Source organism: Mustela lutreola, chromosome 12 (genome assembly GCF_030435805.1).
Source record: "Mustela lutreola isolate mMusLut2 chromosome 12, mMusLut2.pri, whole genome shotgun sequence".
Classification (NCBI taxonomy): Eukaryota; Metazoa; Chordata; class Mammalia; order Carnivora; family Mustelidae; genus Mustela; species Mustela lutreola.
In genome coordinates, this window is record NC_081301.1 from 14,989,135 (window position 1) to 15,013,553 (window position 24,419).

General features: G+C 46.9%; 1 protein-coding gene across 2 annotated transcripts in view; it reads left to right on the plus strand.

The window, feature by feature from the left end:
- The window catches only part of BRINP1 (BMP/retinoic acid inducible neural specific 1), a 170,726-nt gene that overhangs the window by 143,150 nt on the left and 3,157 nt on the right, over positions 1–24,419 (plus strand). For both annotated transcript variants that reach the window (XM_059142617.1, XM_059142616.1), the window contains one exon: positions 2,647–2,869. In XM_059142617.1, coding sequence (XP_058998600.1) covers positions 2,647–2,869 — 223 coding nt within the window. The remainder of the gene's footprint in view (positions 1–2,646; positions 2,870–24,419) is intronic.

Consider the following 24,419-nt stretch of genomic DNA (forward strand, 5'->3'; position numbering starts at 1 on the left):
AAACCTGCAGCCATCAATCCATTTAAAAAGTCCCAGGGATTCAGAGAAGAGAGGCTCCGGAAAGAAACATGATGGCCATTATTTGGCTTCAAATAAAAGAAGCATTTGATAAAATGTTTTTGCAGAGATTCTGCCAATTACTAAAAAGCAGAGGAGAGCATTGGCTGTGTGCAACGCAGGAAAGGTCCTTAGTATCTAATCTTATTCCCAAGGAAGAGAAACCACTTTCAGGGGGTTGGCTGGGGGATCGGACAGGAGACACAGCTGAGAAGTCGCAGAGTAGTTGAATAGGCCACAGAAATGATTTCCATGGCACACTTTCTCTCCACAAGAGCACACACTCGCTCCAGATATCCTGTACTTATCCATTTGGAATGGTTTTATGCATTAAGACAAGCTCACCCATCTCCACATGTATATGTGGCTTGTGCGTGTGGATTTTCCTCCTTTTCATTTCAGGCAATGGCCTTAAGGCCCCAGCCAACCAGGCACTTTGGAGAGATTAATGACCAGCCCAAAGGGAAAAGCCAATGATTCCTTCATGGCCAGAGTGCTGGTGGTCAGATAGAACCAATCTAGTTTACATACCCCAAAGGGGGTCTGTCTATACCTCCTTTACTGGGAGGGAAGCATTCTACTTTGAGTCAAGAAAATCAAATCATTTTAACTTTTAAATTATATACCCCTAGCTGACCCATATTCAGGTTCATTGAAATGGCTGTTATATCCTTCGAGGTCAACATAGCCTTCCACAGAAGGGCAGCATATCTTACACAGGGGCAGCCAAAGAGCACAGAGTCCTTCGGGCTAGGCCCCTGCCTCCAGCCAGCTCCTTGAATAAATCAGTCAGCCCAGCCGTCTTTTAGTCCTACACTGCCACACACCCCCGAACACTTTCTGTACATCAATAAGTGTTGAGACAGAGACAGTCTGATGTCACTCTCTCCAGATTTGCATGGGGTGCCGGGATACCTGTTTGACAGATGGAGAAACTGAGGTATTGAAAGCATGATGGTTGTACAGCTGCCGAAGGGACGAGATGCGGTCTGGTCTCCGACATGTCCGACTGTCAGTAATGACATGCCAGAAGTTTGGTGGGAGTCTGAGATTCCTGTTTTGAGCACCTTTTATTTACTTGTTTTTTCTCCCAATCCACTGGTCCTCCTTACGTGTCAAGAGTAAGTGAATAGTGCTGAGGAAGGGCATTCAATTCAGAGCCTGGCCAGAGTTCTAACTCTACCATTTACTGGCTGTGTGACCTTGGGAAGTTAACTGACTTCTCTGTGTCCTAGTTTCTGTAAAAGGAGGCACTAAAAGCACTTATATGGTTTAGGTGTAAAATCATTTATATAGGTTAGGTGTTTCAGACTGAGCATGGTGCTTATTGAAAGCTATGTAGGCATTTTTAAAAATAAAATGAATGCCTAATGGATCTGAAATTTCCTTGTAGGTTTTACAACATGAAGTGAAAGTACTAAGCTGCAAAGATAGATAGATAGATAGATCGATCGACCGATCCCTAAGCATTTAGCGGTTTTTTTCCCTGTAATATGACCAACCCCTTAATTTTTTTCCCCAATAGTGGGGGGTTGGGATGGCAGGGGTGAATGTTATATTAAAAAAAGAACAGCTCAGATTTGAGTCCTGCTTCTTGTCACTCGCAGGCTGTTCTACCTTCGGAAAATCGTTCCCCCACTCTGGGCCTCAGTTTCCCTCTGTGCAGAACCAGAAAGCTAGCCTAGGGAGTCTCTGAGGCCATGTCAAGTTGTAGCAAACACTGAAACTCAGAAACACAGACTCCACACACCCTGAGGCAGAAAACTTACCCCGGAGACAAAAGATTTGCCCCATCTGTTCAGCTGGGGTGTCCCCAAAATGGGATGTGACGTGAAAGGGTACGTAAGCAATCTCCATCGGGACTGGATCACACAGTGGGGAGCTTGACCCATCTCCGTTCTCCCTCGCCCTGCGGATGACACCAAAGAGAACTTTTGAGTTGGTGCTAATGTAGTTTAGCACCTGTCTACCACTCATGACCTTCCTGTGTGTCTCAGCGAGAGCAGATGCAGGGGTTCAAGCATTTAACCGGCAAGAGTATCGGCCCAGGATCTGTTAAAATGGTTTTCATCAAATTTGTGTTTCCCACTTTGTTCTTTTTAACTTTAGCTTATTTTTTTATTATGTTCAATTAGTCCGGCTTTATCGCTCCCATTCTATTGAAAGTATGTGATGGAGGTTTTCCAATATAAAAGAAAGAAAGAAAGAAAGAAAGAAAGAAAGAAAGAGAGAGAGAAAAGAAAAGGGTGGTTTAATTGATTTGGAAAAAAAATAGTAAGTAACTCGAAAGACAAATGAGATGTGACTATCATTATCAAGCTGGCGTTCTGATGACCATAGTCTTTTTTCCATGGGGACCCACTCCCTTGTGAGCAAAGGAAAAGGACTTTCCATGAAGGTAGAGAGGCCCTTGCATGGCGTGGTCAGAACAGAGAGGGCTGGAGCAGCAGCAGTATTCCTGGGCCCCAGAGGAGGGAGCTTTATTTGCAAGCCTGCTGTGTTCATAGGTGGGACTAAGCGTTGGAGACAACTTCAGAGGGTGGCTGCCCAGCACTCAGCACTTCTCTTTGGGGCTTTTTTTCTTGCTAGATGAGTTTAAATCCTTTATGAAGCGTCTCCCCAGCAACCACTTCCTAACCATCGGGAGCATCCATCAGCACTGGGGCAACGACTGGGACCTGCAGAACCGGTACAAGCTCCTGCAGAGCGCCACCGAGGCCCAGAGGCAGAAGATCCAGCGCACAGCCCGCAAGCTCTTCGGCCTCAGCGTCCGCTGCCGTCATAATCCCAACCACCAGCTGCCTCGGGAGAGGTAAGTGCCGCGTCTGCCTGCTCCATCTGCAGGCTCAGACTCGGGGCAAGTTTCCTTCTGTTCCCCATCCCCTACCGGGAATGCCAGCAGGAGATGCCCTTACAGCTGGCCAGCCAGGCATTGTGTGGCCCAGTCCAGCTGTTTCTTGGATCCTCTCTGACTTCTCTGCTTGGGCTCTTCTCTGCTTCTCTGTTCGGACTGTCCTTGGATTTCTCACTGTTTCCCAAATGTGCCCCAAACTTCCAGCCTCTGCCTCCGGTCTGATCCCTTGGACTGTGGAAGGGAACCAACAAGAACCCTGACTGCTAGGTGACATTCTTCTGGGTGCTCACAGTGTATTATCTATTTAACTTTAAAATTACTTGACAAAGCAGATTTGACCATCCCTATCTTCTATGGTGAAGAAACTGGTTAGCTAATGGGTCAGCTACCTTTGGAGGGCCTTCGATGGGGGCCTGGAGTCAGTAGAGCAATCAAAGCACAGCCCGGGATCCATTTAAGGAGGCACTCCCTGGCTGGGTCATGGGAGTGCAAGGTTCTCACCTGAGAGTGATAGGCTCCTTAAATGCCTGGATGCCTCCCTTGCCTCCCTCTGGGCTGACTGGACCAAAGCTCCCTGGTCTTTCTTCCCAGATCTCCTGGTATACTTACTGTCTCTGGAACCCAGCAGGAAGGAGGGTCAAACCCAGGCCTTTCAGACTCCGTTTTCACAGGGCATGTATGAGCTATCTCTGGGCCTTTCCTCTCGCAGCCACACAAAGGGGTCACCAGCCCGCAGAAGGCAGACAAGGGGGCCCTGCACTCCGCCTCAGCCAGCACAGCTGTGCCTTTCTTCATTCCACACGTGGGTGTTTGGGGTTCAACTTTATTCAGAGAGAAGAGGTCCGCTCCGTAAAAGAGTAAGGCTAAGGGGCGCCTCGGTGGCTCGGTCAGTTAAGCGGCTGACTACCGGTTTCAGCTCAGGTCCTGACTCCTGGCTCCTGAGATAAAGGCCTGGGTTGGGCTTTGGCCTCAGCGTGAGTCTCTCCCTCTGCCCCTTCCCCTGCTCGCTATCTTTCTCTCAGATAAATACACATTTTTAAAAAATAAACAAAAGAGTAAGGCTAAGTCACATTTCCTTAACAAATTCACTGTCAACCACATGTTTATACATACGGTTTGTTAATGCGCCTTGGGCGGATCGAAGAACAAGCTCAGAGAGGTCAAGTGGCTGGTCCAGAGCTGCAGTGCACATCAGCAGTCCCCAGCTGAAGACGACTCTATCTCCAGGGTCCGAAGACGTTTTTGTCTTCAGGAATTTTGTGTTCAGGAATAGAAGGAATGCGGGCATGCTCCCGCACAAGGGCAGTCTCTGCAACAAAGACTTATCTTCTCCCAGAAGTCGGGGTGCTGAGGTATGGCAGCCCTGCCATAAGAGGAAGAGACCAGATCCCCCGGTTCCCTGATTCTACATTCTGTGCTCCTCATTATCCTGCTCTACCGGCACTCAGAGCTTAAAGACCACTACACTCATCCCAGCCACCTCTGTGCTCCTGCTCGTTTTCCTCTTATTTGTTCAGACCCCGATCAAATGCCACCTCCTCCATGGAGTCTTTCCAGATTGCACCAGCCAATACAGAAGGGTCCTTATTTTAAGTCCACGTTACCTTTTTTTTTGTTTTTTTTTGTTTTTTTTAAGATTTATTTATTTATTTATTTGACAGACAGAGATCATAAGTAGGCAGAGAGGCAGGTGGGGGGTGTGCGGGAAGCAGGCTTCCCGCTGAGCAGAGAACCGGATACGGGGCTCCATCCCAGGACTCTGAGATCATGACCTGAGCCGAAGGCAGAGGCTTTAACCCGCTGAGCCACCCAGGCGCCCCAAGTCCACGGTACTTTAAAAACCCCTGCCTGTCTTCCCTGTTTCTCCACTATGAAATCTCCTTATACACTTGTCTATGCTCATCTGTTTTTCCCATTCCTTCCAACTCTGAACCCATCACTTAGCACTAGTTTGGGATCATTTACTTTATAAACCAAAGCGAATTTGCTGTGCCCGTTGCTCAAGCGTTGCAGTGCCTCAAGAGCGGGAACTAGGAAAGGGGTCGCGTCACAAAAGGGCTTCCTCGCCACCTGCAGCTGGTACCCAAATCACCATGGTGAGTGAGGGCCTAAAGATTTCAGGTAGGCTTCTGTCACGTGACCTGCCTCGGGCGTGGGGCGGGGGGGTGGGGGTCGGGGAGGTGTGGGGGGGTCGGAGCCAAGCACCATAAACCATGCTGTGAAGGATGTCGTTCAGAGGAAGGGTTCTGGTATCAATCACGAAAAGCTCCAGGTATACATAAAATTAGCTTGACAGGGCTGTCGTAGAAAAGTGCCACAGACTGAGTGGTTTAGACACCAGAAATTTATTTTCTCATAGTTCTGGAGGCTGGAAGTCTGCGACTGATGTGTCAGCAGAGCTAGTTTCTTCTCAGTCCTCTCTCTGTGGTTGTTCATGGCTACCTTCTCCCTGTGTCCTCACGTGCCATTCCCTCTGTGCATCTCTGTGTCCCAGTCTCTTCTTAGAAGGACACCAGTCCTACTAGGTTGAGACTCCCCGCCATGACCTAATTTTAACTTAGTTACATCTTCAAAGTCCCCTTTCTCTACGCCAAGAGTGAAGCGGAGGAAAGGGAGGAACACCCCACAGAATCAGGGGGCTAGATCGAGGTCCTGCCTCCCCATCAGCGAGCTGTGTGACCTTCAGCCAATGACTTCCCTGTTCCGAGTGCAGATGTCCCCATCTCTTCCCGCGCGAGCTGTCAGGCCAGAAATGTCCCTCCGCCACCGGCACCTTCAAACACAGCTCACAGTGTTGCCGTCTCTCCTCCCGAGATGAGAAAACTTGCCCTAATCACAGCATCCCTCCTCTACTCACCTGGAGAGGATGTCTAGAATTCCACCTGGGCAAGTCAGTCAATTATGTTCATTTAACAACTATTGAATGCCGGGTACTGGGGGGTGCCAGGAACGGGAACTCGGCACCGCGTGGATTCCTCTGAAGCCTTCCCAGGAGAGCTGAACCTCCTTGCTGGCTGTGAGCGGCTTCCTGACATCCGAATCGGAGCCTTTAATGAGTGTTTCTCACACCAGCAGGCAGGGCACCTCCCCGCCACGGAGCGGTGTCACACAAAGGTGCTAACACAGGGGACTTTGGGCCACCTGAGCTGAGCGAGCTGGAGTTTGCAAATGAGGCCACTGCTCTGCTGTAATTAGTTTGTGAGCCCGGCTCCAGGGGAGAGGAGTCCACCAAGCAGAGGCCATCGCTCCCATGGGTCCGGGATGCTTGCGTGCATCGCCGGAGTGTGGCGCTGTTGAGGCGGGGGTAGGAGAGGGACAGGGCATAGGGCTTTAACCCCACACGGACTGGGGTCCACATCATGGCTCCATCATTCACCATGAGGCTCTCTGGAAGAGAGCACCTCCCTGACAACAAGAGTTAATAATACTTGCCTTTGGGTTCAATATGAGGACGAAGATCGAACCATTTTTAAAAACCTATAAAATGCCTTGCTCCATGAAGAGAGGGGTCGGGGGTGGAGAAAGAGAGTGCTATCACTTGATATATGTTTTCTGAAGGCCAGGCACTGTTCAAAGCACCTGAGATGAATTAGCTCACTTCCTCCCTGATGCAACCTTAGGAAGTAGGTATTTTTGCTACCTTACTAGGTCTATTTTACAGGTAAAGGAATGGAGGCACAGAGAGCTTAATAATATACACAAGGTCAATAAATGTTAATTATTTTATTGTTACTTCAAAAAGGTGTTTACCTGTAAAATTAAGTGGTAGGTCAAGTCTAGATAATTGGGGCTTAGTTTTAAGGCATCCTGGAACCTTCACACAGGGCTGGAGAGCAAAAGGGGCATTCTGGTGATCCATTACTGCCAACAGACTCACCCCAGGACTTAGTGGCTCAAAACCACACTTTGTTATCAACTCTCAGGATTCTGTAGGTTCATAGGGGCACAGCTGGGGGTCTCTGAAGTCGGCCGGGGCTGGGCTCCTCTGAGGGCTTGACTGGACTGGACATTCCAAGATGACTCACGCCCACAGCTGGCACACTGCTGGGAGTTCAGCTGAGGCTGCGGGCAGACTGCCTACACGTGCCCTGTCCATGTGGCCCAGGCTTCTGGCAGCACGACAGCATCTTCAGACCAAAAGGAAGCTGTACGACTTCTTATGTCTTAGCTCTGGATGTCAGATGGAGTCCCTTCCGCCATATTCTATGGGCCAACGTCCGGCCTGGATTCAAGGGAGTGAATATTGGGAGGGTATGGGTCTTTTGGGGGCAGAGGAAATCTTTTTTGGAGATAGAGTATAAATAGAGCTAGAGGTGACCATCTTATATGTAGGGCAAACAAGATTAATTATAAAACCATAACAGCCTCTTACTGAGCAGCTATTACAACAAGCAGGAGAGCTGGCTAAGTATAAAGATTGTAGAGTCAGACTGCCTGGGTTCAAAGCCCACACTGTTCAACGGCTTACCTGCAACCCTGGGGAAGTTAGCACCGGCTTTGAGCCTCAGTTTTCTCATGTGTGAAAGGGGGCTGGTAAGAGTGCCAACTTCCTAAGGCTGTTTTGAAGATTAGATGCTTTAATCCACATAAAATGCTTAGAACACTGTCTGGCACATGGAAAATATACAATACGTAACAGCTATTTTCCTTAGTTATTTTGATGAGCTACTGATTATTTTGCGTGTAACTTACTTAGCCTTGGTAATACTTAGTAAGTCTAAGTGTTGGTAATGATGACATATTGTATATCAAATATGTCATCTAGTCCTCATACTATCTCTACAAATTTGATGCCATTGGATTGGACTTATAGATGCGAGAACTGATGAGGCAGAGATATAATTAACTTGCACGAGGTCACAGGGCAGGTAAGTGGCAAGATTGGGATTGTCTTGCTGTCTCATTGGTTGTCCTGCTGGTCAAGGGCCATGTGCAGGTCCTGAGCAGTGTGAAGCGGCAAAGGTAGGCAGCTGTGTTTGGTTAGGGCAGCGTGGTTTGGGTGTATGATGATGCCAAAAGCAGGGTTAGCTCATTAAGGTCACGGGGATGGGGATGGATTGAGATTAGAATTTCATAGCCTGGAACGTAGTGTGCTGAGATTTAGGAAATGGCCCCAGCTGTGGAACACTGAATCATCAATTCTGGGGCCCAGGCCACTTTATCTGGCAGCAGTACATCATCCCTGTTTATGAGTAGGGAAGTTAAGGCACAGAGATGTTAACAGACTTGCTGAAAATCACACCCGCCCGTAAGAGGCAGGATTCAAACCCTGGCAGTCTTTCCCATAACTTCTGGGCTCTCTGACCTGTTGCCGAAGGTGATGGTCCAGGACATTCGGATCCCCCGCCTACATACAAACTTCATGGTGTTGGAAATCACCCCACTGTCATTGCAAAGAAGGAAAGGAGGACAGAGAGATGTCAAGAGAGAGGGAGAAGTGGGGGCAGGGAGAGGAAGGTAGGAAGGAAAGGAGGGAAGAAGGGGGAAGGGCAAGAATAAAGCAGCAGAAAATCAGCTTGGCCAGTGCCGAATTGAGCAGACTTCTATGCCATTCCATAAATGTTGACTGACCACCTGGCCTCCCAGCCCAACACTAGACACTTGGAAGGCACTTAAAGAAACAAGCAACAGGGCATTTGTCCTCAAAACATTATTTAGCGGCAGGGTGTGCTTTTGAAAAGGACACAGCTTTGAACCACGGGACCTGAGTTCAGGTTGCGGCGCTGCCCTTATGGGCCTGGATGGGCCATAGTATGCCCTGTATGGGCTTGCATGGGGCATATTAAATCCATAGTGGGTCTGTAGCAGGTGCTCCAGAAGACACCAGGTCGAAAACGTGTGCCTTGCAGGGGCAGGTGCCAGCTGAGCAGTGAACGGTGACACCTCACCTTTCACTAGGGCTGTTCTTTACCCATGTTCTTTATGGGAAGTCTGAATTAGAGCTCACTTGGGAAAATTTGAAACTTCAACAGTTTGAAAACAACTGGACTCCGTTACCTTGAGGTCTTGCCCAAGTGGAGGAGAAATATCACTCAGAGAGATTGAGAGAACCACAGTTCAACTCCAAAATGTTGATTTAAGTTCAGTAATTATGTCCTAGTCAGTTTTAATGAGTAGCCTGTAGTTCAAACTAAGATCTTTTGCCCCAAATTACAATGGCCTTTTTTTTTTTTTTTTTGAGATTTTACTTATTTATTTGTCGGAACAAGAGAAAGCACAAGCAGGGGGAACAGGAGAGGGAGAGGGAAAAGCAGGCTCCTCACTGAGCAGGGAGTCCAAGGTGGGGCTCGGACCCAGGACACTGAGGTCATGAACTGAGCCAAAGGCAGAGGCTTAGCCTACTGAGCTACCCAGGTGCCCCTCCAATGGCCATTTAACTGTGTCTCCCAGAATCTATTGTACCCACTTTCTGGTCTATGTTCCACGAGAATGATTGAATGTCATTGAATGGTTGAATGTCAGAATGATTATATAAGAAGCAAATTCCATCTTGTGGCACCCTTGCTTAAAGCCTTTGGTAGCTAATCTCTGCTCTTAGGAGGAAGAGCAAAATCTTAAATTGACCTACAGGTCTGTCACAATCTGACCCCTGTCTACCTCCTGACTCTCTGTTGCGTGCCTCTTCTTAGCTGACACGGCTGTAATCCCACTAATCTTTCATTTCCCTCAATGCATATGCTTCTCCCACTCTGTAGGGCTTCACAGAGGCTCTTCCCTCTATCTGGAATGTTCTCTCCTTTTCCTCCACTGCAGTATCTATGGTCCTTGCACTAAAAGGGTGTCAGGACCTGTTTGACATGCTTTCCTAACATCCTGACTTCCCAAAAGAAGCCCCAAACTTCAGTTTAAAATAATACCTTTGCTTATCTATTTATTAACACCTATCTGTCTTATGAGACTGTCAGCTCCAGACAAGTGTGTAAACCCACGTTCTTGACCCCTTTAACACCCTCATTTCCTGGCATGGGAATCAGCACACAGTAGCTATTCAAAAAACATTGATCGCTGAATGGACAAACAAATTATTTTCTACCCGGAATGGGGTCCCAAAGGTATGGCGACATAATATTTTACAATGGTGTCCCGTTTCCATATAAATAACTTAAAGATTTTTCCACATATACGGGTAGGGTTGGATTGTCTTCCTCATTCATAAGTGAGGAAACTGAGGCCAGAAGGGGTGACGTGACTTGTCTCAGGTTACCCAGGGGATTCGTGAACGCACCAGGATTAAAACGGACGCTCTCAGACTGTGACAGTCCCAGCAGTATGGTCAGATGGAAACTGCAGATGGAGATTGTCTTCAGCTGACCTGGATCCAAATCCTGAAAGTATTTCTTGCTTCATATGAGACTTTGTGAAATGTACCCTATTGAAGAAAAAGAGAAAAAAGAAACAAAGAAACAAAAGGGAGACAAAAATAGGCACGTCCCAGAGTCTATGAAATTCACTGAGATGAAGAAAAATCCCTAACGCGGAGTAGGTAGTTAATGTCAGTGTGATTTGGTGTTTCTTTGCAGCGTGCTGTCACCTGATTTCTGCAGAGGTTAGAGTGTTGTAAGGCAAAGCAGATCCATGGCTTTAACTTGAGGGTGGGCGGTATAATTATTGGCATTTTCCGATGACTCTTGGTCTTTGGTTTATTTTTACTTCTCAGATTCACATGGCCTTGACCCAGCAGTCCGGGCCTTCGCCAAGCACAATGTAATTATGCATTGTTGAGATGAAAATCTCTTAGGGGCGTCCACCTCAGGCTCCAATCCTGGGGCCGTAGCTTCTGAACCCATGTCAGCTTTTAACATATTTCCTGCTCCACATGGTGTTTAATTGGTGTCTATGGAAAGATTCTGGTGACCAAGATAATTGTTAGCCTTATTATGATGACCCTCAGTCTCCACACTGGTTTTGATTCTTCTCTCTGAACCCTATAGTTACTTGCCTGGGGATTTAATCTCCATAGACTCCTGCAGTGGGGCAGAGAGATAGGACTTCTTATATTTTATTGAACTGAAGTCAGGTTTAGTTTATTAGACTGACAGTGTCTGCTCTGCTACTTATGACATGTGTGACCTCCACAATCTCTAAACGTACCCGAGTCCTCTGTTTCCTCATCTGTACATTCAGGATAATAAGAATAGCTACCCCGTAGAGTTGACGTCCCAGTCAATTTATAGGATATATGTGAAAACCCTTGGTAACTTATAAAGAAATGTGCAGGTACAGTATTATTATAATCAGGACCACCGGGGTAGTCAACCCTAGATATTTGATGAGGACACTATTTCCGCCTTCAAGAAATAGATGTTTCCCCTGGAGGAGACAAATCGTGAGCCCGACCACATGTGACAATACGGTAGAGAGGCAGTGGGATTTAAGATACCTAAGACTTCACACTCTGGAATCTGATAGGCCAAGAAGAAGGTACATTTGCTAACAATGTAAATTTGGCACAGTATTAAAGTATCTGAGCTTCACTTTTCTAATTGGTATGGTAGAGATAAAAATAATACCTAATGTTAGAAAATCAGTAAAAGAACATGTATGCCACTTTTAGCAGATAGTAAGGTGTCAAAGCCCACGGCTCCTTATCAGACAAAATTAGAGACCAATAATTTGTCAGTTAATTGCAAAAGTTAAGATTAAAAATAGGGAATCCTAAAATGTATATACATGCCGCACATATCTAAACACATTTTATTTTAACTTAAAATATATACATGCATATTCCTTGGCCAGCCTTTTGAAGCAGGGCCAGAATCTTTTTTGAGGATGCTGGTATATTCTGTTTGACATTTTACTGGCTTTCTTGCATAAACCACACCCGTCATTGTATATCATTTCCAACTTTTGTTTATTCAAAGTAGAGCAACAGTTCAAAGACTCTTAGGAAACAGTCTAACCATTTGCAGATTTTCACATCCCCCTCCTAATCATTTTCAGGTACTTCCCCTTTATTTCGATCGATGGCATTTTCCCCCCCTAGCAAATGTCTTTCTAGAATTTGTTCATGGAATTCAAATTAGTTTCCACAGAAAAGACAGCTCATATTTAATTGATTTATTTGACTTTGACTTCCATGGTATAATCACGGCAAATACAACTGGCATAAGCACATGTGGGAACAAGCGTGCTTGTTACTTGGAGGGAACAGAGACATGCGGGCTTTGTCGGCTCATAGCCAACCAGTTGTGAGTATTCCGTGAGCATCACGCATTTATCTGATGGAAGGGAGAGTGTCAGCTGTGTGACAAGTCACTCGCATGAAGGTCAATTACACCAATTTGTCCTGAGACAGAAGCTCTTACTCCTACTAACTTGCCACTGTTAGTGGAACAACTTGCTCAAGGTCATAGAGTAAGAGAAAAAAAAAATAATGATAATAATAGTTCACATATATATCGGGCACATTTTTAAATTTTATTAAAGATTTTTATTTATTTATTCGGCAGAGATAGAGAGAGATCACAAGTAGGCAGAGAGGCAGGCAGAGAGAGAGGGAGAAGCAGGTTCCCTGCCAAGCAGAGAGCCCGATGCGGGACTTGATCCCAGGACCCTGAGATCATGACCTGAGCTGAAGGCGGAGGCTTTAACCCACTGAGCCACCCAGGTGCCCCACAGGCACGTTTTTAAGTGCCTTATGTGTGTTTACTCATTGCATCCTTACAACAAGCCTATAAAAGAGATTCCATTGTGGTTCCTATCGTAAAAATAGGTTGAGGGCCAGTAGAGGTAAGAAGGGAGAGAAATACATTCCTACTGGGGAAGACTGGAGAATCCCCCTCGCCTCTTTGCCTGCGCTAATCTATTCATCCTCTAACTTTCAGATCAAACCCCCTTTCTCAGGGATAACTACCCAGACACATGGGACCAGTTTGCAAAGCCCTACGGGATGTCTTTATTACATCCTGCATGGCAGTTTTTCCCAACACTTGGCACATTTGCAATTGTGTTTCATCCCAGACTGCCCCATCCTGACCACAGATTCCATGAAGACAGCAGCCGGCCTTTCCCCCCAGCTCACAGTGACAGATCAAGTGGCCCCGCCCACCGTGATACAGTGTTTGCTGAAGGAGTTTTTGAGATGGAATTTGAGGGTTGATGATACTTTGCACTTGGGATGGAGAGAATGGTTTTCTATTCCGGAAAACGACACTATCAAGAATTGACTGTAAAATTAATTCTATCCAGAGTGGGAAATCACAAAACAGGAAAAAAAATAAAGAAAAAAAGAACATGAGTACATGGGCTTAGAACCCGACAGTCTGGCATTAAATCCTGGGGTGAGCTGTGTGCTCAGTGTTTTCTGGTCCTAAGTGCCATCATCTGTAAAATGAGGATAATAACAGGGCATTCCCCATCAAGTTATTGTGAAGATTACCTAAGATATATAGGCAGTGTTCTTAGCATATAGTAGGTGGTCAATAAACATTAGCTTTTATGAATTTTTCTTCATTGTTATTAAGATTAGACACATATATTGAGATGGAACTATGGAGGAATTGAATACCTAACTATGGAGTTTGTATATTATCATTTAGGTGATGAGTAGCTACTGGAAGAAAAAAAATTAGAAGGAATGTTCTGGTTTAGTAAAAGTTCTCTGCTAGCCATTTGAAACGGACTTTCTCTCCCAGGTGTAAAAGGATTCACTGTTTCTTCCCTGTGTTCTTTACCACTGAACTGTGGATCTCAGCAGTGGCTCTCAAACAGGAGTGGGCATCCTGATTACCTAGCGGGTTTTTTGAAAAATAGACTGCTGGCCCCACCCCCCGAGTTTCCAATTCAGCAGGTGTGGGCTGGTTCCTAGGATGATACTGAGGTTGCTGGTCTGGGGGCTACACTAACTTTGGATTAGAATATTCCCCTCACTGCTATAAATATAGTGTCCCTTCACTCAGTAGAAACTAAGCAAAAATGAATTCCCCTAAGTGAATCCTATAGATATTATGATGGGGTGAGGGCAGATGAAGTGATGTCTTTGATAGAAAAAGTTTAGGAAATGTTGACTTAAAAAAGAAAAAAACCCCAATAAAGATGGGGTCATATGAATATAGTTTCTCAAATTTATTTGGCCATAGAACCCTTTCTTGAAGTTTCTCAAGAGATTGGGTTCCTCAGTACCTAGCCTTGGAAAAGAGTGCTTTACACCAGATGAAGAGGCAGTGACCCAGATTATTTGGTGTGATACCACAAGTATCCCTCCAGTCAACAGAGTCTCATCCTTTAGCTTGTTTTCTTTGACTTGAGTTTCTAACACCTGCTGAAGCAGATGCTAATGGCTTCACATCCCAGCAGGTGACGCTCCTTCCGGGAGGTGGCCCAACTGCAAGCCAGCAGCAGCCAACGTAACAGCAGGAAGGTACTGGGTTCTGGTGTAATTAGGCCTGGGGACATTCCTAACCTTTCAAAGTGAACTAAGAGAAATACTTTATGTACAGGCTATTTTACTTTGCAGTGGGCTTTCCCATCAATGATTTGATCCTTCCGTACACATAATAACCTGTTGGGAAGCTACAGCAAGGATTAGTCTCCCCAATTACAGGTAAGAAAACCAAGGCTCCCAGAAAGTCATGCCTGGCCCAGCATCTTGCGATACTACTACTTCTGTGCCATCTTTGGCATAGTTCTTGGATCTTGTCGAAGAATATTTATGTTAATCTTTGTGCTGAATCTTTATTTATTCATCCATTCATTCCTTCATTCAACAAATACGTAATGAGTGCTGACTAGGTGCTAGGAACTACGTGAAGGATAATGGTGAAGGGTAGGCAAGACCAGCGGTGCTATACCTTAGGAGTCTGAGGCTCAGGAAGGTAGATGACCTAAAATTATTCCATCATAAAATGTCCTCATCAGCAGGGAATTTACATGATCAGCTAATATCTTCCTGTCATTTTAGTAAAGAGTAAAACAAAAACAAGTGGAGAAGTGTGTTGGCCAGAAGCTTGTATTAGTTGGGTATTGCTGTGTAACAAAGAACCACAGATTTGGAGACTTAAAACGAAGATATTTATTATGTCATCACAGTTTCCACAGGTCAGGAGTTTGGGCATGGTATAGCTGGGTCTCTGCCTTGTACGTCACAGGCAGCCATAAAGATGGGGAGGATCTGGGCCAGAACCCACGTCCCAGCTCAGTGCAGGTTGTGGGCAGAATTAGCTTCATTGTGGTTGGAGGACTGAGGTCACCATTTCCTTGTTGGTTGTTAGTCAGGGTTTGCTCTTACCTCCCCGCATGTGGACTCCCCCAGTCTTCAAAGGAACGAAGGTGCAATGGATCCTTCCTGTGCTTCAGATCTCAGAGCTCTCATTCTGCTGACAGTGAGAGAAAGCTTTCTGCCTGATTAGATTAGGCACACTTAGATAATTGATATTTTTTAGGTCAACTGTGCCCAATCACAGACCACCATCACGGGAGAGGTATCTTATTATTTTCACAGGTCCTGAAGATTAGTGCCTGGAATCTTGGGGAACGAGGGGACATATTTAGAATGCTGCCTAGTATAGTAGCATAGGTTGGTAGTAATGGGAATGGGGAAGAGATAATCTCAGTTCTCTTTGGGGCTGATGTTATACAGTAGTTTGCATATCTAATGCCTATATAATAAATTAACCCAAACTTAGAGGCTTAAAGCACCAACCATCATATTATGTTCATAGATCTAGGGGATCAGCAATTCATGCCCGAACTGACTGAGCAATTCTTCTGTGAAGTCACTCGTTGTATTCATTCGGCAGCTGGCTTGGGCTGGAGCTTCCAAGAAAGCTTCACTCCTGTGTCTGGTTCCTTGGAAGAGGTAGCCAGAGGCTGGACTCAGCTGTGCACCTCTCCCTACACAGGGTTTCTTCATGGGATCGTGGCCATGGCTTGTAAGTGGTCTCAGCTCCAAGAGGGAGTTTTTCAAGAACAGAAGGTAGAAGCTGCAAATCCCTTGAGATCGGAGTCTGTAAACAGGGTAAATTGCTTCTGCCTTCTTGGATTGGTCAAAAAAGTGGTCGAATCTGCCGAGATTTCAAGGGAAGGGAATATAGATGTGTCTCTGAGAAGATCGGTGAGCCATCCATCATACGTAGTGACTTTTGTTTATTTATTTATTTTTTGCAGTGTAATGATTTTAGTAGAAAGGAGAGGTGCACCCTTCAGAGACCTTGTGAAGAAACATTGTGTAATACACAATTGTCCTTTGGAAACTTTGTCAATCCAGATTGTTGTTTAGTGTATTTATCTTAAGGTTCTGACCCCTTGCTACCTGTTTCAACCAAGGTGCATGTTTTCTTACTGTTGTTGTTTTCTTGGAAGCTGGATAAAGGGAGAGGATGTTCCATAATATGATTTCCTTATTTGGGCAATGTGCAGTATGGGTATTGGAAATGGGGAGGAAGAGGATTCTGCCAGCTGCTGCGAGTTTCAGTTATGGAATAATTCCAGGTATTTGTTCTAGAATCAGGGAAATACAGGAAATAACCCCTGGCCCTACTGTGAGTCAGACCGAGCTCAATCTCCAGTGATTACCTGACCTCCATAAACACTTATTCAGACTAGTGGACCACACTGACCTTTCTGTCTCCAGGAATTAGTAACCGTTCAGATCCAGTGTTCAGTAATCCTTGAGGAGTGTGACTATTTCCTTTTCCCGCGTGCATTTTCACCCCAGGTATGATGGTCCCTTTCTGCAGTGTATGAGGCTCTTCTGAGACGATTGTGGTTCTGCAGCGTCCAGGTGCTGCTTGTGTGACTTCAAGCAAGGCACATAACCTGCCTGGGCTCTGTTTCCCATGCACCCCATCTGGTCTAAGCATCACTCAGCTCTGGGATTCTGAAAATCTGTCACTCTAAACCCACAGACAGCTCTCCTTGGAGTAAATTGCTACTTTGATAGTCCCTGACCTACTCATTTCTGTGTGTGTGTGTGTGTGTGTGTGTTTGTGTTTGTGGGGGGAGGGTGGCAATTTGGTGACAAAGACCTCTTGTGAGTGTGTATTAAACTGTCCTATTATAGAAGAGGTACAAGCCCACAGATAACCCCAGGCGGGCTGAGAGCAGCTGCCTGTCAGTCACAGAAGCCTACAAGTGCCCTCCCAACCACGGGGCAATGAAGCTTTTAACTAAGAATGTCTTTGGCATTTCTTTTCTATTTATGAGGGTAGAAAGAAGGCAGTCTGTGAGGCAGAACCCTGCGGCAACCCAAAAGTGTAGGGTCTGGGTGACGGGCCAGGAGATGCGTCGGCCAGCTGGTTTCCCCGGGAGGGATGGGCAGGGTTCCTTCTAACCAACACTACGAGGCAGATCTCCACTCCGAGCCCTGTTTGTCATTCCGCAGTTGTAGCAAGTAGGGCAGTTGACTCACTCAGCTGACGTAAGGCAAGAAAATAAGCATCTTCAGACCCTTTCTGTTGTTTTTAGGTTTTTTTCTCCCCCCCTCACCCCGGGGCTCAGAAGTGGCTTCCTGTTCAGAATAGAATCTAGAAGCTCAGAGGACTGAGTCAGAAATAGAACGAAGTTCTTACAGTATCCGTGCATAGCTGCTTCCTACCCCCCTTCAGAGCCACTTCCAATTCACCTCCCCATGTCCGCCCTCCTACTTGGCCAGCAAGCTCACAATGGGCGAGTTATAATCCCAGCGATGTGACGACTCACTGGTGACCTGCGGCAAGTCACGTCCCCTCCCTGAGCTGAGTTGTTCCTACCATTAAAATGAGATGCAGGGCGCCTGGGTGGCTCAGTGGGTTAAAGCCTCGGCCTACAGCTCAGGTCATGATCCCAAGGGTCCTGGGATCAAGCCCCGCATCGGGCTCTCTGCTCAGCAGCTCAGCCTGCCTCTCTGCCTACTTGTGATCTCTGTCAAATAAATAAAGACTAATTTAAAAAGTAAATTAAAAAAAAATAAAATAAAATGAGATGCAGGATCCCCTGTCAGCCCAAACCATGGTACGGGAGAGTTGTACAAATCAAGTTAGAGCACCGAACAGCAGAGTTTGAGGAAGTTTAAAAGTGACATAAAAATGTAAAGGGCTACTGCTTTCATCGTGTAATTCTGGTTGTTTTAAAGGACGGTTTTTTAAATCGGTGCTTTAGTGAAGTATCCTAGACCTGCAGAAAGCTGAAAAGATGGTAAGTGTACGAGAAGATGAATTTTCATAAGATGCGTTCACACATGCCACCAGCAGCACCCAGATAAAAAATAAAAAGCCCCCGTTATGAGCACTGCAGAGCCCCGCCCCCCCCACAGTGTCCTCCTCGGGCCACGCCCAGCCTGCTCCCTGGGGGAGCTACTGTTCACTGCCCCACTCACTGCGGCTCAGTTTTTCTTCTTTTTATACCAGATATCTGCTCAAGTAGTTACTTTCAGTTTTCCGAATTCGCTGAACCAATTTTCTCTCCTGCAATAGCACGAGAGAGTCTCCCTTGCTTCACGTCCTTTCGCTCATACTTAGCAGTCCCCGTCTTTTTTCGATTCCTTTAGCTATCCTGCCGAAGCATGTGTCTCGTCGGAGTTTTAATTGGCATTGTCCTGAGGACTAATGAAGTGGCGTTTCATGTACTTATTGGTCTTTTGAATATCCTCTTTTATGAAGTGCCTGTTCAGCTCGTTTGCCTATGTTCCCTTCTGATTATTAGATATCTTCTTACCACTTTGTAGTTTTTTTTCTTTATTTCTGGGACAAATTACATATATTAAATAGTTTAACGAGTGCATTCTCAAGTCGCATCTACTCTGATTTAAAGAGCAGTCCTAGGAGCCCCCTGACCCGCCCAGCATCCAACTAGGGTAGGAGTTCCTTATATATGATAAATACAGTCTTTGATTGGCCAGAGGTATTATTGCAAATCTACTCTCTAATGAAGGGTTGTCGTTTTATTCTTCGAATGGTATCTTTTGATGGATATATTTTATCTTAATATATCCCTATTAATCATTTTTTTTTCCTTTATGGTGAGCTTTAAAAAAAAAAAAAAAAAAACCTCTGTTTCCTCTAATACTATCATAATGTCCCCCTATGTCTTCTTCTAACGAAGCTGTTTGGTTGATGTTGGTAGTTATTATTATTTTACTGCTTTTCCCACTTAGATCTGTAATTCATCTGTTTATGATTTGGGGGTACATAAGAGAGATTAGGTGTCAGGAAGAGGTTTTGTTCTTGTTGCTGTTTTTATGTCAGTAACCAACTGACCCAGTGACACTTACTGAACTCTGTCCCTGGATTTATCACCTATAATTAACTTATTTCAAAGGTACCATTTTCTGTGCGAGCCAGAGAAACACCATAGTTTGTTTTCGGGAGAAAACCTACCGTCTTACCTGGTTTTCAAACGTACTGTATTATTACTCCATTCTGTAGTTGAGAAAGCAGAAACTTTGGAAGGACAAGCAATTAGCCGAAGTTTAAATAATGAGCAGCAGAGCTATGATTCAATACCCAGTCTTGCCTGACTCCAAAGCCCATGTCTTGCCTTTTCTTCAGGCATCACGGTGACAGCATTCATTAGGACTATGGAGGGTGAGTAACCAGAGCGACGAGGGTATTAAGCTATAATCAACTGAGCTGTTTTAGTAACCAAGAGGAATATTTTTACCTGGAGCATTTATACAATGCAGTTACTTGTTCTTTGCCCTCAGTAACAATAACAGTTAAGGGTCAGTCATAACGCTCTTGCCCTGCAAACCTCCAGGGAGCTTTGTGTTACTGATTCCAGCTCTGAAGACAAAGCGTGCTGTGGGTGTTACCTTCCCCATTTGAAGGATGAGGAAACTGAGAATCAAAGAGGTCAAGTGACTCATCCAAGGTCACACAGCAAGGTCAAATATCCAACAGCAAACAGCAGTAGAGCAGGGTCCAGGCTTTATTTAACGAGCTGACTCCCACCCCTGTGATGGCTCTGGGTCCCTGCCCTACTCACTGATGGAGATAAACAGCATGGTGCTTCATGACTGGACTTACGTCCTTTAGACCCGATCAGCCCCTTTTTGCTTTCTAGCCTGTGGGCCTGCGTCTCTCATTCTTCAGCCTGACTACTGCCAGGACCAATAAACCTTGCAGCCCTCCCCCTGCGAGCTGCCCGGGCTCTCAAATTTTCTTTCAGCCCCAGACAGGCTTCCCAGTCCTTGCTTCACTCGCCTCCAACACATCCATGCCCCAGAGCAAAATGCTGGATTTGAATATGCAGCCGATGTTACCTGTCACCTCCTTCCAGACGCAGAACTGTGTAATTGCAAAAATTGTCTCATAATCCTCCCCCATTAAGCTCCTGACAACCTGATTTTAAAGACTTCACTGCATTTTCACAGAGCTGTTCTCCCTGTTCCTCCTTCTTCTACCCTCTACCTCTGTCCTCTGTAAATCAGACCTATTCCTTCTTCCATGATTCCAAACTGGAAGGCATCTTCATCATGAAAAGGACTACCAGATTCTTCTCTTGGTCTTTCCCTTCTTTACGGTTGTGAGCCATTCGTTCCATGAGGCTCTGACATCATGGGAAGGACCCAGACAAGCAAGGAAAACAGGTTATTAAGGCAATGATGGAAACTTAACGAGGGGAATGCTTAAAGGCTTAATATTTATCGGGGGAAAATGAGGAACACAGAGTGGGTCTGATGACCACTTAATTCCCTCGAGCACGTCCATAAATGAAGGTTTCCTGCAGTTGAGCCCTGAACATTCTGACATAATTGACACACTCATTTTTATCAGCACCCTGCTTTTAACACACATGCACACGCACACACGTGCACACACGTATAGTCCCACGCAACACCACCAAAACACAGTGCATCATCAGAAGACTGGAAGCAACTGTTTGCCTTCCCAGTCTAGTCTACCATCTACAGAGTGTAGATTCTGTGGAGGATTATGGAATTACTCAGACACCCATTACAGTGTCAAAGAAATGTCAAGGAAGAAGCACAGGACATAAAATAAAAGAATAATTCAGAACTCCAATTTCATTTTTTTTTTTTTCATTTCCTCTCCCCCCTTTAAATAAACACTCCTGGTAGGCAAACAGGAGTTATGGATTATAGTTTTTTATTTTAGCCTAGATCTCTTTCTCCCCTCTCTCCTTGGCACTGGGTTTGTGTGATCTTCCCTAAAATGCCACTGGCCCGGCACTACATTCCTGTCTTAGGCAAAACCTCCAATTAAAATCAGCGGGGAGTTTGCTTGAATTAGGAATCCCAGCCTGGGCTCCCCACCCGGGTGGTTCTGAAAGGGAGGTGTGTGTCTTTGAAGGCTCTGATGGGAAGCCCTGGGTGGCAGAGCCTCTGTCCTCCAAATGACGAGCGACTCCAGCTGTGTCGCTGGGAGACCTGTCAGGTCGCCAGGAAATCCTGGCTGAGGCAGAGACAGAGGCCTTCGGGGGAGCATGGCTGGGAGCCTAGCCTCTCCTCCAGCCTGGGTTGTAGAGGGTAAGGAAAGTACACCGGGGATTGGAGGGAACACCGGCTTTGGATCCAGACATCCCGAGCTCTGATCTGTACATCCACGCTGTGTGACCATGGGAAAGTCACAGTCCCTCTCTGGCCTTCAGTGTCCTCTCAGGAGAATGAAAATCACAAAGTCATCCTATCTCAGGGGGCTGATGTGAGGATAGGAGGAAAACAGCCACAATGTAGAAAGTATTCAGGAAACCGTGATTCTTCACCTAAGCCCCCAAGTCTCCGTGTTCAGGTCTAAAGGCGAAGGGGCCAAACATTTCCCAGTCTTCTTCTGGAAGGTTTTCTGCTTCTGAGGTCCACCCTGCTGCACATGGCCCTCGGAGGGAGCCCACCAATCAGGTTTCAAGGTTTTCCGGCTTTGGAAATAAAAATGCTGCTTGCTGCCCTCACCTCCCTCCTCCTCCCCTCCCGGCCCTCGATACCCCTCCCCCACCCTCCCCTGATCAGAATGAATCGAAATCACATCCAACAGAAAGATGCTGATTTGGAGGTATTGGAGCTCATCTTTGGCTGCAAACGGAAAAGGCTCTGGATCCCCAGGGACAGAGGAAAACATTTAAAAACTTGGTCCTCTCTGGCTCGCACCGGCTGCCTTGCAGTGGGGCTGTGTCAGCCTTTTGTGCGACCCTCCCCTCCGGAGCGGGCCTATTAAGCCGCTCCTCTGTTCCCGGGGCTGAGGCAGGCTGTCACCAGCGAGCCTGGGAAATGGTATTTATAGATCACAGTCCCTCCTACCCCTGGTCCCCAGCCTCTCCCCGAGCACTTGTCGGTGAGCTCCAATTATCTGTGAATGGACGAGAAGGAACCTGGCAGGTCCAGAGGAAGCGAGGAATGTGATAATAGGCCCTTCACACCCTCCAACTTTCAGTGTTTTTCCATGATTTCAGTTTACTTCTCTTCTCGTGGCCTGTGTCCTTCTTGCCGCATCGTTGTAATTTCCCATTACGGTGCGCAGCACAACACGCGGTGGGGCGGGGGTTAGAGGGCGTGGGATGGAGCATGGAGTGACTCTGTGGGTCTCGCTCCTCGAGAGCTCAATGTCTCCGTCTGTGACTCAGCTGCTCCCACGGGCTGCTCGACAGCCTCCGGCGCAATACCTGCGGGACGGCGAGGGCTCCCCAGTTGTAAGCCGCCCAGTCCCTTGGCTGGTTGTGGGTGCTCTGTATCGGAGAGCATCACCTCGTTTCTGAATATCCGTGATCACTACCCAGAGCACTGGCTGGAGATGGAGAAGGTGTAGGAGCTTGGTCTGGGTAAAGCAGATTCCTCATTACCAGAAGTTGCTTATGTCAAGAACAAACCCACAAAACACTGGAAGGAGCTTGTTTTTCTGGTTTTGCTCTTCTCCACAAAAGGAAGGATGGAGAGAAGCCAAAGACAGTTGGCTGAGCTTTGGAATCAGGACTCTCACTAGTGACCCTGTTCCCCGTGTCCAACACCCAGTCCCCGCTTCTCAGCAAAAGCCGAGTTGTGGCCTTTTGGTGGCCCGCCCAGTGTCCACGCTCCCTGAGCCTGTGAGTTAGGACAAATGAAGGCTCGACTGAGCTTCTGCATGTCTGTGCTGCCGACTCTGACTTCATTCCCTCTTCTTTTCCTTCTCCAATCACCTGCTCCTACCACTGTCCCGTCTGCCCATCTAGGTCGGGCTCCACGGTCGCCCCCACAGTCTCCAGCGCCCAGGCGGGTTCTCCTCTCGCCGCCCTTCCCCGTGCTCCACCTCCCTCCTCCTTGTTCCCTTTCCTCCTGCCCCCCGAGCCTCACGCTCCCTACCCCCCTCCCCCTGCACGCGGCCTCGTTCTAAGTCCTCTGGCTGGATCATTAATGCCTTCTTTGATATAGCCCACAACCTCATGATTATTCTGAGGTCAGGAGATGCAGGTGCCACGCAGCTCGCTGATGCGCCTCAGAGGCCCTCTGTCCCCAATCCCTCCTGTGCGACAGGCCTGGAATCCTAATTCGCCACTAGCCCCTTCGCTTGTGGCATCATCACCGGGGACTTTCATCTTTTTCTCTCCCCCAACCAAGGATTCTGAGGGCTCGGCCACAATGAGGCATTGATTCAAGGACTGGGGGCTGCGCGGCTGACAAAGGGTCCCAATGATAAGACACGAGAAAGGGGGCGCTCGACGGGGTTATAGAATGCCTCGCAGATGGGAACAGAGGAGCTCTAAATGGGGTACTGTCCTGTCACTTGGAGAGGGAGTGACAGGGGCAAGTGTGGGCCATTTGAAAGAGGCATTTTGGAATGACGCTCTCGTCAGATGGAACCGTGCAATCAGAGACGTGTGGCGGGCCCCTGCGGCTCACAAAAATATCAGATGACTCAGAGCCAATATTCAGTCAATGCTCTGGTTGGGGAGGTGGGAGCCACGGGGCTCATTGTTATTCCAGCTCCGTTTCCTGAAGGCTGGGCCTGCTGCTGTTCTCCAGGCTGTAATAGGATTGGTCTCGTGAAGCAGAGGCTGGGGACGCCTGGAGCCGTGCGGGTGGGCGGTATCGAGAACGAACACTGCAGCCCAGAGGGGAGAAAAGAGACGTCGGTTTTTTGGGGTTTTTGTGTGTTGTTTTTTTTTTTTTTTTTGATGACAAATACAAGGAAAATATTAATGTTTGTGGTTCAGTCATTCAGCAAGCATTCATTCATGCCGCAAACAGTGGGAGAGCCGTGCTGGGGGCTGAGCCGCTCGGGGGAGGACGGGTCTCTCCCTCTCAGGCCTTCCAGCCCGGAGGGGACGCGGACAGAGAGAGCAGGTGTCTCCCCACCGTGCTCAGAACGCCGGGAGGGAGGTTTCACTGCCAGGGGCGGGTGGTTCCGTGGATTTAAAAGGCAGAGCAGCTTCAAGGAGTGCGCTAATTATTCCTCCATTTTCTCTCAGCTGATAAGCAACTCATTTAAAGCTGAGCGTTCTGGGAAGCCCTGTCAACGCTATCCACTTTCAAATGTCCCATAGAATAAAATGGTTTCCCTCAGACTCCAGGGAGAGAGTGAAATCCCTGAAAGTGTCTCAGTGCCTTCAAAGGAATAGCTTATTCTCTGGGATAAGAGTGTTTATTATTATTATTACCTGTTTAATA